Source organism: Aristolochia californica, unplaced genomic scaffold (genome assembly GCF_029961685.1).
Source record: "Aristolochia californica isolate CCGP_79_NKW_82.1479 unplaced genomic scaffold, dmAriCali1.0.hap1 SCAF_4, whole genome shotgun sequence".
NCBI lineage: Eukaryota > Viridiplantae > Streptophyta > Magnoliopsida > Piperales > Aristolochiaceae > Aristolochia > Aristolochia californica.
Window position 1 is genome coordinate 7,163,227 of NW_027182103.1, and position 14,451 is coordinate 7,177,677.

Consider the following 14,451-nt stretch of genomic DNA (forward strand, 5'->3'; position numbering starts at 1 on the left):
AATGCGGGAACAAGAGATTCAACTTAAATTTAGAAGCCCCGATGAGCTCAGTTATATCCTTGTTGGTCAAATTTCCACTTGGATTCGTACCAGAAAAGAGTTTGCCAGTTTTATGGGGTTCTCTCTCCGCCACAATAGGTGCACTCTTGCCAATTTGTCTGTCCCTTTCAGCCCACCTGATAACATTCCTTCGAAACCCCCTCCTCCTGACATCATCAAGCTCAACTTTGATTGTAGCACGCACGATTGTCCGGGTGTGGGGTTTGGAGGAATCTTCCGTGATTCGATGGGTGCTACTCTCGTCTCCAATGCGGGCCCAATGGGCATTGTTGATTCCACATTGGCTGAACTCCTTGCTCTCCTCAAGGACTTACAATCTTCCGGGACCCCCTCTATGGGCCCCTCTTTGTTGAGGCAATTCTCAAATTGTTATCAGATGGTGTTCCAGCAACAAGTCACCTTGGCGACACTAGCCGGTTTACCACCAGATTGTTGACATTGTCCCCCCTTTACAGTGTACCTGGACTCATGTCCCCTGCTTTGCAACTCTTTGGCAGATTCTTTGGCTAAGTAGGTGCCTCCCTTCAATCCTTCTCTGTTGAGGGAGTGTTGCTAGCCTTTGTTGTATCCCCCTCACTCTCTCTATATTAAAACTCTCATCTTTATAAAAACAAAAAAAAAGGATAACTGTCAATCGATTGAGGACAATATGAGACTCTATCGATCAATTTATGGTGAGCTTCTATAGGTTGAAGCTAATCTGGTCTTTTGTCAATTGATTGAAGCTAATCTGGTCATTTGTCATTTGATTGAAGCTTTTCTTCAACCAATTGAAGGATCATGAACTTGCACAAGAACTTTATTTTTTATAATCTTCTTCTTCCTCTTTAACAATCTTCACACGCCGGAGTCTGAAGTGCATAATATCAACCTTATTTAAAAGGTAGATGACCAAACCTTAGATAAGAACTTATATGAGACCTTTAGACAGAATAAAAGTTCTGAAAGTTTAGGCACTCAATGCAAATCCTCTCAGAGAAAATTAATTCATGGAGAGTTAACCATTCTAAGAAAACCACCTCAAGGGTATTTTGCTCATTTTACATAATTAGATATTTTTTATATATATATTTTAAATGATGCTGAATTTTATTATAAGAGCTCAAATGAGCAGATTACAAGAGGGGAAGCCTTCCCAAACAATGAGAGATTGCAGGGAGGTTCCGAATTTAGCCAATTTATCATCCAAAGAATTGGCTGATCTAGGAACGAGGTTCCAATTACAATGAATGGATGACACAATGTCAGCAATACAATCAGTGATTGGCCAGTGGCGCCAAGGAGGGTAGCTATCTTTTGAACTCCAGCTGATGGCAGTCTTTGAGTCGCCTTCGATAATCAGCTTGCCATGAAGCCGCTCTTTAAAGATTTGGAGGCCGAATAGAAGAGCACACTTCAGCAATATTTGAATCAACAATACCCACCGGTCCTGCATAGGATAGAATAGGGTCTCCACTGCCGTCTCTGAAAACACCACCAGCTCCAGCCGGCCCAGGACAACCTAAAGCACTGCCATCAAAATTGAGTTTGGTGCAGTCGTAAGGGAGAGGATCCCAGGTGGCCATAACCGGTTTCCTACAGGGGCCCGCCATGTGCGCAATCAAACCCCAATTTTCTCGAAGGGAGACGCCCGACAGAGAAGCAAACTCCTTCCTAGAATGTAGTCAACTTGAGATAAGGCCCACTGCCTGAGAAGCAATATTATCCAGGTTGCTAGCCTTGGAGATGAATCTCCGGTTGTTTCGCTCGAGCCATATACACCATGGGACATGCGCAAGGCATGCCAAGAGAATTATCTTGCCCAACTTAGGAAGGCATATCCCCATAACCATCTCAACGGTTCCGAAAAGGTCCTGATGAACCCCATTTGGAGACCAATCTTCTGAAATATCTTCATCCACACTTGCCAAGAAAAGTCACAATGTAAGAGAACATGCTGGACTGACTCGTCGCACACACCACAAAGGGGACAAGTGCGATCAGGGGTTGTGTAACCTCTTTTATGGAGGTTGTCAGAGGTGAGGATCTGTTCCCTGATGGCCGTCCATACGAAGAATTTGATTTTACTAGGCGCTGAGAGCTTCCATGTCAGGTTTGCCTTGTGCTCATGCATGTTGTAATCTTGTTTTCTAATGTGAGGGTAGGCGGATGCAACTGTGAATCGGCCATTAATGCTGGGCTGCCATATCAGTTTATCAACCGCATGCTCACGAATAGTAGTGCTGCTAAGTCTGGAGAGGAGAGAGCAAAAAGCCGTTGTTTCCTCATCATTTAGTCCCCGGCGAAACATGAGACTCCATGAGCGATCTCTCCAAGAATCAACCACTGAGCAAGAGAGGTCCCTCACCACCTTAGAGAGCCTCGGGAAATCCTCGGAGAGGGGGCGGGGGCCACACCATTCATCCGACCAAAAGAGGAGGGTCCTTCCGTTGCCTGTGTGAAAGGAAGTTGCAACTTTGAATATTTGGAGGAGCTTTTGAATTGCTTTCCATACCGGGGATAGGAGGCGATTAGCGCCATCCTCCCTCCACCAGGCACCCGAAGGTTGAAGATAGAATCTGACCATGTCGCCCCATAGGCTGTTATGCTTGATATTGAAGTTCCAAATCCATTTGAGCAAAAGGGCTTTGTTCATCTCCTTCGTATGCCGAATGCCTAAACCACCCCGATTGCGGGGTATGCAAATATCCTTCCAACTCACCAAATGATATCTGAAGGTGTCCTCTGATGCTCTCCAGAGGAAACGCCGACGGATGGCATCAATCCTATTGCAAACAGAGGCCGGACAGTGCATGAATGATAGTAAATAGTTTGGCAATCCTGCCAAACAAGACTTGAGGAGAGTGAGCCGCCCAGTAGTAGATAAAAGCTTGCCCCTCCAAGTAGTTAGCCTCTTCTCAATTTTCTCAATGAGGGTGGACTAGCGCGTCACCGAAGGCCGAGAGTCAAAGAGTGGTAGTCCAAGATATGTAGCTGGCAAATTTTCCACTGAGCACCCCAAATAGTTGGCCATACCCTGAAGCACCGGTGAGTCGATATGGTAGCCTAGGAGGGTGGTTTTCTTCCAGTTAATATTCTGACTAGAAGCCAATTCAAATAGTCCCAATACAGCATGCAATTTTTGAATCTGATCCATAGTACCAACCCCAAAGCAAATTGTATCATTTGCAAACTAAAGGATCGGCACGTCAAAGGCTGCACAGTCCGTCGTGGGGAGGAGCCAACCCAGATTTTTGGCCGAATAGATCAAAGATGATAGGTATTCCGCTACCGCATTGAAGAGCAAAGGGGAAAGGGGGTCTCCCTATCTGATCCCCCTGGATCCCTTAAAATAACCGCAGGCCGAGATATTTTATATTATGGTACTATCTTGTTCAGCATGTTGGATTTAGTCGATGTACAATTTTTTATATTAATAGGCAGAGTAGAATGGGAAAGGGAATAAGTGTTTTCTGTGTAATGTCATTTCTGTAATTTATGATTTAAACCTAATAAATAGCATTGGGGGTCGTGCACAATCCCCTAAGCAACTCATACAGAGCTTTGCCCCCTTTTTTCTCTTCTTCCTTTCTCTCCTCTTCTCTCTCTCTCTCTCTCTCTCTAGGTTTTCACACTTTTTACATGGTATCAGAGCAGTGATTGTTGCTGGGAGTGAATCTTAGCTAGAAAAACCTCTTCTTTTATCAGGATGACTTCACAAAAACAGGGTTTTTTAAATCTCCTCGACGACTGGTTGGTAAAAATTCAATTTTTCTCCTTTTTCTTCTGCCTTAACCCTAGGGTTACTTGTTTTATCATCCTTTAAAGGATTCCTCACGCCTTGATTGCCCTAAAAAGGGTTCTTTTTTAGTGATCTTGGGATGTGTGTCAACTATCCCTACCACAGTCAAACAAGGAACCTAGAGTGTTGCTACAGGTCTTTCAAAGAGGGAGAAAAGAAGAGAGGTACTTAGAGTGCACCTGTTTCGTTCAAAACTTGCTCTAATAGCATGTAGAGCAGAAACACCAAGTTCAGTAGCAAATAGAGGCTGTCATTACTTTCAATAATCAGGGATTAAGATAAAAGATCAACCCTTCTTACTTAAGTATTACAGATAACAATCAAAAGACTTACAAAACCCTCATAGCTTAACAACTTGTGAAGTTGGGTCAAACACCTATCCCAAAATGACTAGCCAACTTAGGAAACCTTTTTTCCTAACTAATAAACTTATGATATTTGAACTCACTAATCTATGTGGAACTATTCCTTAACACTCCTCATCACGTGTAGGTCATCTTTTGTGGCTTTACATATGGATAATTTGGGTGGAGGCCACATACGAGTACCTGCTCTGATACCATGTGAAGTTGGGTCAAACGCTTATCCCAAAATGACTAGCCAACTTAGGAAGTCTCTTTCCCAACTAATAAACTTAAGATCCTTGTACTCACTAATCTATGAGTCATTTTAGGTGACAAAAATACCCTACATATGCATCACATAGCCCTCATAGCTTAACACCTAATTACACTTTAAGTAACAAAACTACCCTTACATATGTGTCAACCTTAAAACAAAATAGACATCACAATAATGCCCCTAAACCCCACATCTCTCAACAAGTATAGGTTAACCCCATGATTACATAATTTACTTCAAAATAACTTTTGGCCAATGAATTTAAAATTTCTAAATAAATTGCTTAATAAATAAAATAATGAATTCATACATGATTATGTTATAGAAATGAAATAATTATAATAGTGTTATAAAATCCAGACTGCACCGATTGGTTCAGCCAGACCTATTGCTTCATCAGAGTAATAACTTTCAAGATCTAGAAATGGCTTAAAACCTAGTTGACGAAGTCAGGTTTGTCAATTCAACAAATGAACTGGTGGAACCGCCATAGTCACCGAGTCATTTGCCATATGAGGAATTCTCTTCCACAACAAAAATCCATGGGAGGGGGGGGGGGGGGGCAACTATTTCCCTCCCCTCTTTTTCAGCTCCAACAAAGGAGCTCCTACTTTCCTTGGCAGCTCCAAACCATCCATGGCAAAAAGGGTGGGGGCTCCACTCCCAATGCCATTAGACAAGGAAGGAGAAGGGGGCTGTTGCCCTTCTCCTCCCCCTTTTTATCAGTTATGGAGGAGGATCCCCACCCTTCTCAAATTGTGGAGAGGGGAGCAAAGCCCCACCCCACGCCCACCCCTTCCTTGCAAATCAGGGAAGATGGCTCTCACCCTATCCAAAGGCTTTCAATAAAAAGATAGCTACCCTTTCATATGACGTCATCTTCAGGTCAACCGTTGGTCAAAACTTAGTGACCCGGGTTCAACTAACCAGATCACCTGGTTGGGTCAATGACTAAGTTCGTTTTATAACTTTACATTATAAAATCATGGTTTAAGTAGCGATTTTATTCCAATCAATTTTTATGAGAAGCAACTATAAATGATTGAAATTATTAAATACATAATAGTTTAATGATTAACTAAATAATTAAAAATTCTATACAATAATTTGTCAACGAATAAAGTTGGGTCCAAATCCATGCTAAAATTACTAACTGAAGTTAAGAGGTCGTTTTCCAACTAATAACTATAGGATCTTTCTTAACACTTATTTATGTGGAACTATTCCCACTAATACTCCCCCTCACATTCAAGCTTGCAGAAATGAATAACTAGCCTGTGACGTGAACAATATGATAGGTATAAACTAAACAAGGTAAAAACAGACCCAACAAGACAGACGACTTGCTCTAATACCACATGAAATTTGCAGGAGAAAATTATTGGAGAAGTTAGGGTTTAGAGACCCATCTCTTCCATTTATAACTTTAATGATATCCAAAATTATAATCATATATATGCAATCCTTAAACCCTGGGATCTACTTTATATAAGAAAACACTTTCTAAGTAAAAACAGAAAATAAAGTTAAACTTGAAATAACTTATAAACAATACATATAATTTACTAGCAACAAACTTCTACAATTTCTCATACCTGAGGAATAGCGCAAAATCGAAAGACAAATGGATCTCTCAATGCAGACAAGTACTTTAGGCAATCCTCCCCATGTGTTAATGCATTAGTGACCATTTCGTTCAAGCACTCCAAAGCTTTGGCAGTATTTTCCTCATATTTGAAGCCCTGAATTAGATTTATAGTAAAAATTGTAGCCTAAGAAATAAGAAGAAGAGGAGAAAGAAGATAGAGGAAGAAAAGGAAAACAGAGATAGATGCAGAAAATCAACTTGTCCAGCTACTCCAAGCCACCAGTAGACAACTTTGTTAATAAGGTTTTTAGTACAAAAAGAAGCTTAAAACACATAAAACATAAAACTAATTAAGGATATGTCCATTGAGCCAGAGAAAATCACTTAAATAAAAAACCTATGAGCTTTATAACACTGGTCTACAAAGAAACTGGATACAATTCAGCTTTCTATACATGAAATAAGACTACCAAAATTTCAACATTGGACCTTCAAAATCTCCAACAAAAAAGCCAAACAAGTGAAATAAGTGGCTCGGTTAAAACATATCTGTTGATGGTTAATTTTAGTCTAGTCACTCATGTATAATTTAGTGTCAAGTTAAGGACTTACATGCATCTTACGCGTGATTCTGAATGCAAGATGTTGAGAGTTTTAAATCAAGGGTATTTTGGAAAAATTTCTTATGGGTAGTTAAGCCCAAATTCCCTTCTCTTATAGAATATTAACTTTAAGTTACTGGCCTTAGGTTTATGTTTATGCTGCTTCATAATGATGTGCTCAGTGTACATCAGAGAGAGGCAAAATAGTCTTTTATCAATTTCACTTAAGTAAATATAAAAGGGCGGGCAGGGGTCATGTTTCTCCCTAGCAACTGCCTAACCTTCTGCAGTAGTTGTCTCCTCTTCCTCCTTCTCTCTCTTCTCTTCTAATCCGTTCCAAACTTGATGTCCAACTCAACATGGTATCAGAGGGTGGTTGATAGGCCCTGGTAAAGTCTTTACATACTCTCTTCTTCTTCTTTTTTTCCTAATACCTGTTTGTGAAGCCCTTTTTGACGGTATTTCTAGTGCACCCATATTTGGCCCAGTCGTGCACATGTCCGTCCGTGGCACTTCCAGCAGCATATCATGCTCCCAAAATCATAACGTAGACGTCCTAGTCGCGCTGCTCTGCAAATAAGCTGCAACCTCCTCTTCGAATTGCCATAGTTCAGCATCTGCCTACAACGTGGCCTCACTCTCCGGTAAGCCTCACCATTTCACCAAATATTCCTTATAATGAGGCATGCCCTGACATCGTACCTCCCAATCAGTGATGATGTAGTCCACCTTGTGAGGAAAAGTAGTGGCACATCTATGGGAGCTCAAAGTCCGATAGAGCTTGAGGGACCCAAGGGATTTTCATTATAAGGTTTCAAGTTACTTACATGAAATACATTGTGGATGCGCAGGCAAGCAAGTAATTGCAGTCGATATGCAATGTTGCCGACCCTTCTGATGATAGGAAAAGGTCATTTATACTTCTTTATCAAGCCTTTGTTCTTTGTTCATAGTCGAAGATCAACCTATTGGTTGCTGGTGATAGTCAGATGGAACTGCTCAGAGTGGATTTTCACAAGCACAAGGTCCCCGACTTTGAACTCCAAGGGGCATCTCTTCTGATCGTTATATTTCTTCATCCTCTTTGTTGCTTTATGTAAAAAAGCACGAGCAAGATCAATATCATTCCATCTTTTTCCGAGTTGCAAGGCTGTTGGGCTCCTCCCAGACTTGCTCGGAAGTATGCTATGTGGCATGAGCAGTTGTTGTCTGGTCACCAACTCGAATGGGCTATGGCTGGTGGATTTACTTTTCTACAAGTTGTATGAGAATTAAACCACATCAAATAGCTTCAACCAGTTCTTTTGATTAGCATTAACAAAATGTCGTAAATACTCCTCCAATATGGCATTGATCCGTTTCGTCTACCTTGTCGGTTTGGGGATGGAAACTTGTAGAAAAGTTAAGGGTAGTTCCAAGAATTTTGAAGAGTTCGGTCCGGAACTTTCTTGTGAAAATCGAGGATCTCGATCACTTACAATTGTTCTCAACACTCCCCAATGTATCACCACATTGGCCATGAAATTTTTTGCCGCCACCATACAATCACCCAATACAGCCACAAACGTACCATACTTCGAAAATAGGTCCTCTGCCGCCATAATGGAACCAAGGCCTTCAGCTTTTCTGAGTCTAGAAATAAAGTCCATAGAAACGGACTACCACAGTCTTTTTGGAATAGGTAGGAGCTTGAGCAAACCCCCTAGTTTTTGCATTTCCAACTTATCTTGCTAGCAAATAAGACAAGTACAAACATAGTCCTCCACATCTTGCTCCATTCCAAGCAAATAGTAATTACCTTTTAATAGAGCAAGTGTTCGCTTTTGTCCCGGATGTCCAGCCCATTTGGTGTCATGACATTCCTGCAACAACTCATGTCGAAGGCCATCGTATTTGGGAACAAAAAGTCGTCCCCCTTTTTGTGCACAAGAAGCCCTCATTCAACCAAAATTGACACACAACTCCAAGAGCGGCAGCCTCCAACAAATTGTGAGCTTGTGAGTCTTGCCTAAGACCCACCTTGATGCGACCGATCAATGTTGTATGAACTTGGCAGAGAGAAGCAAGAGCTTCGAGTTTAAGTGTAGCTAATTAGGTTTGTAGCATAAAGCGTCGACCACATTGTTGTTAGCGTCAGATTTGTACTTGAGCTGCATATCGAATTCCGCCAAGAAGTCTTGCCATCAAGCTTGCTTTGGGCTAAGCTTCTTTTGAGCAAGGAAGTAGCTAGATGCTACGTTGTTGTCTGTCTTCACTACAAACCTCGACCCCAACAAGAAGTTTCGCCAAGTGCGTAAACATTGCACTATGGCCATCATTTCCCATTCTCCAACGGTATAGCGTTGCTCTGTCTCATTAAGCTTTCAATTCTCAAAAGCGATAAGATGTTTGTCCTGTTCTAAAACACCACCAAACCTCGACCCCAACAAGAAGTTTTGCCAAGTGCATAAACAATGCACTATGGCCGTCATTTCCCATTCTCCAACGGTATAGCGTTGCTCTGTCTCATTAAGCTTTCAATTCTCGAAATTGATAAGATGTTTGTCCTGTTCTAAAACACCACCAATTGCAAAGTTAAAGGCATCAGTAGCTACTTCAAAAGGCTTACTAAAATCAGTTAGCTGCAAGACTGGTTCTTTGGTGACTGCATCTTTGAGGGACTCGTACTCTTTTTGGCATTTGCTCAACCAATGCCATTGTTGTTTCTTCTTCAAAAGATTCGTCAATGGAGTCACTAAGGCTGAAAATCCCTTAATGAATCTTCGGTAGTAGTTCACGAGCCCAAAGAAGCTCCACAACTCCAATACTGTGGTTGGAAGGCACCAATCAGCAATTGCTTGCACCTTCTTCTTGTCCATCCATATCTTGTCCAATGTCCCAAAAAGGACACCTCAGATAGGGCAAATGAGTATTTTTCTCTTTTGATGAAAAGAGAGTTCTTTCACAACACCTCGAACACCTTCCTTAAGTGATGCAAATGCTCCTCCATGTCCCTACTATACACCACAAAGTCGTCCAAATAGATGACTACAAATTGATCCATAAAAGGCTAGAAGAGTTTGTTCATAAGAGCACAAAAAGTAGTCGGTGCATTCGTCAAACCAAACGGCATGACTAGAAACACAAATGAACCATACCTCATTACACATATGATCTTCTTCTCATCTCAATCGGTGATTTGAACTTGATAGTAGCCCGACCTCAATTCAAACTTACTAAAAACACGACCATGACGAAGTTGATCAAACAAGTCTGCAATGAAGGGAATTGGATACTTGTTCTTTACCGTCAACTTGTTCAACGCCCAATAGTCAATGCATAACCTCATGCTTCCATCTTTCTTCTTTTGGAAAAGTATGGGTGTGTCGAACAGAGCTAGAGTCCAATTAAAATTAAAGTATCCTTGTCCCAATTACACCCAAAGTCTAACACTTAAAGGATAAGTCCCCTCATAATTAAACAACTCAACATAAATAGAAGACTAACATAACTAAAACACCTTTAAACTGACTCTTCTGTGAGACCTTCTATGAGATTTCTGTAAGACTCTACCATATTAATTCTGGCTCGGTGAGACTTCTTAGTGTGAGAGTCATGTAAGAGTCTTCCATAACTTCTATTCAACAAGCTTCATTACACCGGAATCCAAGGAGACGCAAAGCCTCAATATGGGAAGGGATTGAAATTGGAAAAGCGTGAGATCTGAAACCAGCAACATCTGATAAGGGCGGCTCCAATATCTTGAAAAAGAGGAAGGGAGCCTAGCCAAGCAACCACTAGAGAGAGCAAATATTCTAAGTTCTAAGAAAGTCTATATATTTGCAAATGCAACATTTTTTTTTTTTTTGAGAATTCCCCTTACTGCCAGGTTTTTAGTGATTCAAATCCTATTGCAGTGGCTTGTTCAAGTGAATCTACGTCCTCCTTCATCTACTCTCCTTCCTGTCAATGCAGTGCAAATGAGGTCGAGAAGAATCCAACCCATACAAATGGTGATTCTGGCTCTATGGCACTTCCACGATCATTGCCATCAATAAGAGGTCATGATTTGTTTGGCCTTGACTTTCTTATTTTACTTTGGAAAGGAGTTTGTGCCTCGAATTGTCACCTTCTAGTAAAGTATGCATCTCTTGATAATCTTCTTTCCTCATAGAGATCCTTTGTTTCTTCACTTTCTTGAGTCTCTCTTCCTAGGTTTGTGGGGGATGATCTGAAATGTCCCAAATGAAATGTTTCTATGGATGAAGAAATGGGGCATTGTTATCAAGGCAAACATGGGAGCTATGTGAACCTCCTTCTGATCCAAGAATTGTAGGTTGTCGATATGTGTACATTGTAAAGCATAAAATCTATATGGACCTATTGAAAGGTACAAAGCCCAATAGGTTTTTTTTTTTTAGTGGCACAAAGCCCAATAGATTGATAAGGAGTACGTCCAAACATATGGAGTTGACTATTTTGAAACCTTTTTTTCCAGTGGCCCTATGGGCATTCATATTCTTTATGTTTATTGCAACGAATCAAGGTTGCCCTAATTTAAATTAATATCAAGAACACTTTTCTCTATGGTGATCTTCAAGAAGAAGTTTCTATGCAATAACTTCTAGGGTATGTTATTCCAACTGAGAGTACAAAGGTGTATAGGTTGACAAAGGCAATTTATGGGGTGAAACAAGCCCCAGAACTTGGTTCAACAACTTAACAAAGTGATTCTAGTAGTTGAATTTGTACATAGCTCACTAAGTAAGAGATTGGAATAGTGGCATTAACCATAAATGTTGATGACATTGTTTTATCAAGAAATGACAAGTAAAGATTTGTGGATATTAAATACCACTTCTTCTATACCATGGATGTGAGGAACTTAAATTACTCTTGAAATTGAGGTTGCAAAGAGTAAGTTTGGCATAATCTTGTCTGAAAAGAAGTGTGTCAAAAACATACTTCAAGAGAATGGATCCCGTTAGAAAATCCATCCAGGGGTATTTTGGTCATTTACCACTTCAGTGGTTAATTTTCATTATCTAATCTTGTTCTGCAAATTAAATAATATTAGTGGTTAAATTTTCATGTACATAGAATGTGTAGTTAAGGAGATTAAGGTTCATTAAGTGTATGGGGGCATTTTTGTAATTTGCAACTCAAAACACTTATTTGAGGAGTTTGGAAATTCGTGCACATGTCTCAAGGACGTCATTCAGGCTCTTCAGAAAGCTTTTCTTCTCTTTTGCCCCTTTTCTCTCAATTTTCTCCTCTTCCTTCATCCAAATCTTGATTTTACATGGTATCAGAGTAGTAGATCGTTGCTGGGAGCATTCTACTACAATTTTTTGTCATTTTTGAAGAGGCCAACCTGGTGGAAGGAGAAAAACTATTTATGATACTTCATCAAAGTTAAGTTTTTTTCTCCCTTTCTCTACTATAACCTTAGGATTAGTGGTCTTTATGAATTATTGAAGGATTCTATACACTTTGATTGCCCTAATTGGGTTCCTAACTGGGTTTTTTGAGAACTGCGTCACCCAACCCAATGCGAGATGCCTACGCCATCACCCAATTCAAGATATCAACCCTAATTGCTACTACTTTTGCATGATATTGGTTGAAATAGTTGTGAATTGCTGGTTATTGGATTGTTGAAGTGCACATATCCTATTTTTGTGCCCTAACCCTAATTTTGTGAGTGGGGCCCACCTTGGTTATAAATATAAAAACTGTCTAGAAGCTTAAATTGGTTATTGTGTGATCATATATCAGTATTATGATTGAGACAGGAGAAGTTTATACCTAGGCTAGAGAAAATTTTGGGTTTGATGGAAAGGATATCAACATGATTACTTCAAAAAAGTTGACAAGGTCTAATTGTCTTAATTGGGCTAAGTATGTCAAAATGTATCTTAAGGGTAGAAAGAAGTTGAAGTTTATCCGAGATTATCCCACAACGCCTCCAGATGATGATTGGGAGGCAGAGTACAATCAGGTTATGATATGGATTGTCAATAGTATTGATTCAACTCTTAGAAATCAAGTGATGAATTGTGAGACAGCAAAGGCTATGTAGCTGTCTCTATAATCTTTATATGCAAAGGAAAGTAAACTCTCTCGAGTTTATGAGTTGTATATAGACTTTCTTGGGTTCAAAAAAGGAAATCGAACTATTATAGAATATTATAGTACATGTCTTGGCATATGTTGCTTGTTGCAAAAAAAAATGGATGGTTTAGGTGTTGAATTTGATGCTATTAAAACCCAAGTATTAGCTTCAGCTGAAATTCCTACTCTCTGTACCACTTTTAATCGAATTATGAGGACCGAAAAGACTATTGTACCTGGAACAGGTAAAGGGGGTAAGATAATGGAAGACATTGCTCTTAATGCTTCCAACACTACATCAGCCCCTATAGATTCCTCTAGAGGTAGAGGTAGAGAGGGCCCAGGCAGAGATAGAGGACGTGGTGATGGTAGGTCAAAAAGGAAGTGTGTTCATTGTGGCAGAAAAAATCATTATTCTGACAGATGATGGGTTATGTTTGGGAACCCTGCATAGCTAATTCTACAACTCCTAATAGTGGAAGTGGGAGTGTAGATTCTTCTATGTTGATTACACCGGGTGCTCCAGATGAGATGCCACAATTGATACAGCAGTAGTGCAGATTGCTCAGTGCATGGCCCAGATCTCTATTGCCTCGACCTCAATATTTGTAGCTCATGCTTCCATCCCAATTCCTAGCTCAACCAGTGTTGACTCAGCTATGGCAGCTTATCACGTTCACTCGTCACCATCTTGGGTTCTTGACTTGGGAGCCTCCAGACACATGTCAGGTATGTTGTCATTTTTTTCGATTTAAAAACGTTTTTGTGTCAAACATGTTAATCTTGCAGATGGTTCTACCTCTCTTGTTCAAGGAGTAGGCAATGTTACTCCGGCTTCCTTTTCATCTCCTTAGTCAGCATTTTTTGTTCCTAAGTTACCTTTAAATTTGTTGTCAGTTAGTTAGTTTGCCAAGTCCATGAGTTGCTCTCTCACTTTTTATCCTACTCATTGTGTCTTTCAAGATATGGCAATGAGAAAGACGATTGGTTTTGCTCATGAGAGAGATGGGCTATACTACCTGGAGAACCATCGACAAAATAGCATTCAGGGGTTACATACCGCATATTCTCCTCTACAATGACACTTGCGGCTAGGTCATCCGTCTACAACAAAACTGATTCAAGTCTTTCTAGACCTTCCTTCAAGTTCTTCTTTTCAGTGCGAGTCATGTCAACTTGGTAAGCATCACAGAAGTTCATTTCCAGTTTCATCTCATAAAACCAGCCATTTGGTCATAGGTATTTTATTTCCATTATAGATGATTTTAGTAGGTGTACTTGGATTTACCTTCTTAAAGAAAAATTTGAGGTTTTTGATGCATTCAAACTTTTCTTCAATGAAATAAAAAATCAAATTGCTGCATCGCTTCGTATCTTACCTACCGATAATGGCCTCGAGTTCAAGAGCCATAAATTCTAGGTGTTTTGTCAAGAGCAGAGAATTATTCAACAAACATCGTGTGTCTTTACCCCTCAACAAAATGGCGTTACTAAACGTAAGAATCGCAATTTACTGGAGGTAGCTAGGATAATGATGATTCATATGCATGTTCCCAAGTCTTATTGGGATGATGTTGTTCTTACAACCTATTTCTTGGTTAATAAAAATCCCTCGTCTGTGTTAGAAGGAAAAATTCCTATGCAGATTCTTTTGTCGTCTGCGCCATTATTTGCTATTTCTCCCCGCGTGTTTGGATGTGTCTGCT

At 40.2% G+C, this 14,451-nt stretch overlaps 1 protein-coding gene across 4 annotated transcripts in view; it reads right to left on the reverse strand.

The window, feature by feature from the left end:
* The window catches only part of LOC137962099 (squalene synthase 1-like), an 85,934-nt gene that overhangs the window by 22,396 nt on the left and 49,087 nt on the right, over positions 1 to 14,451 (reverse strand). For all 4 annotated transcript variants that reach the window (XM_068808815.1, XM_068808812.1, XM_068808811.1 and 1 more), the window contains one exon: positions 6,058 to 6,204. In XM_068808815.1, coding sequence (XP_068664916.1) covers positions 6,058 to 6,204 — 147 coding nt within the window. The remainder of the gene's footprint in view (positions 1 to 6,057; positions 6,205 to 14,451) is intronic.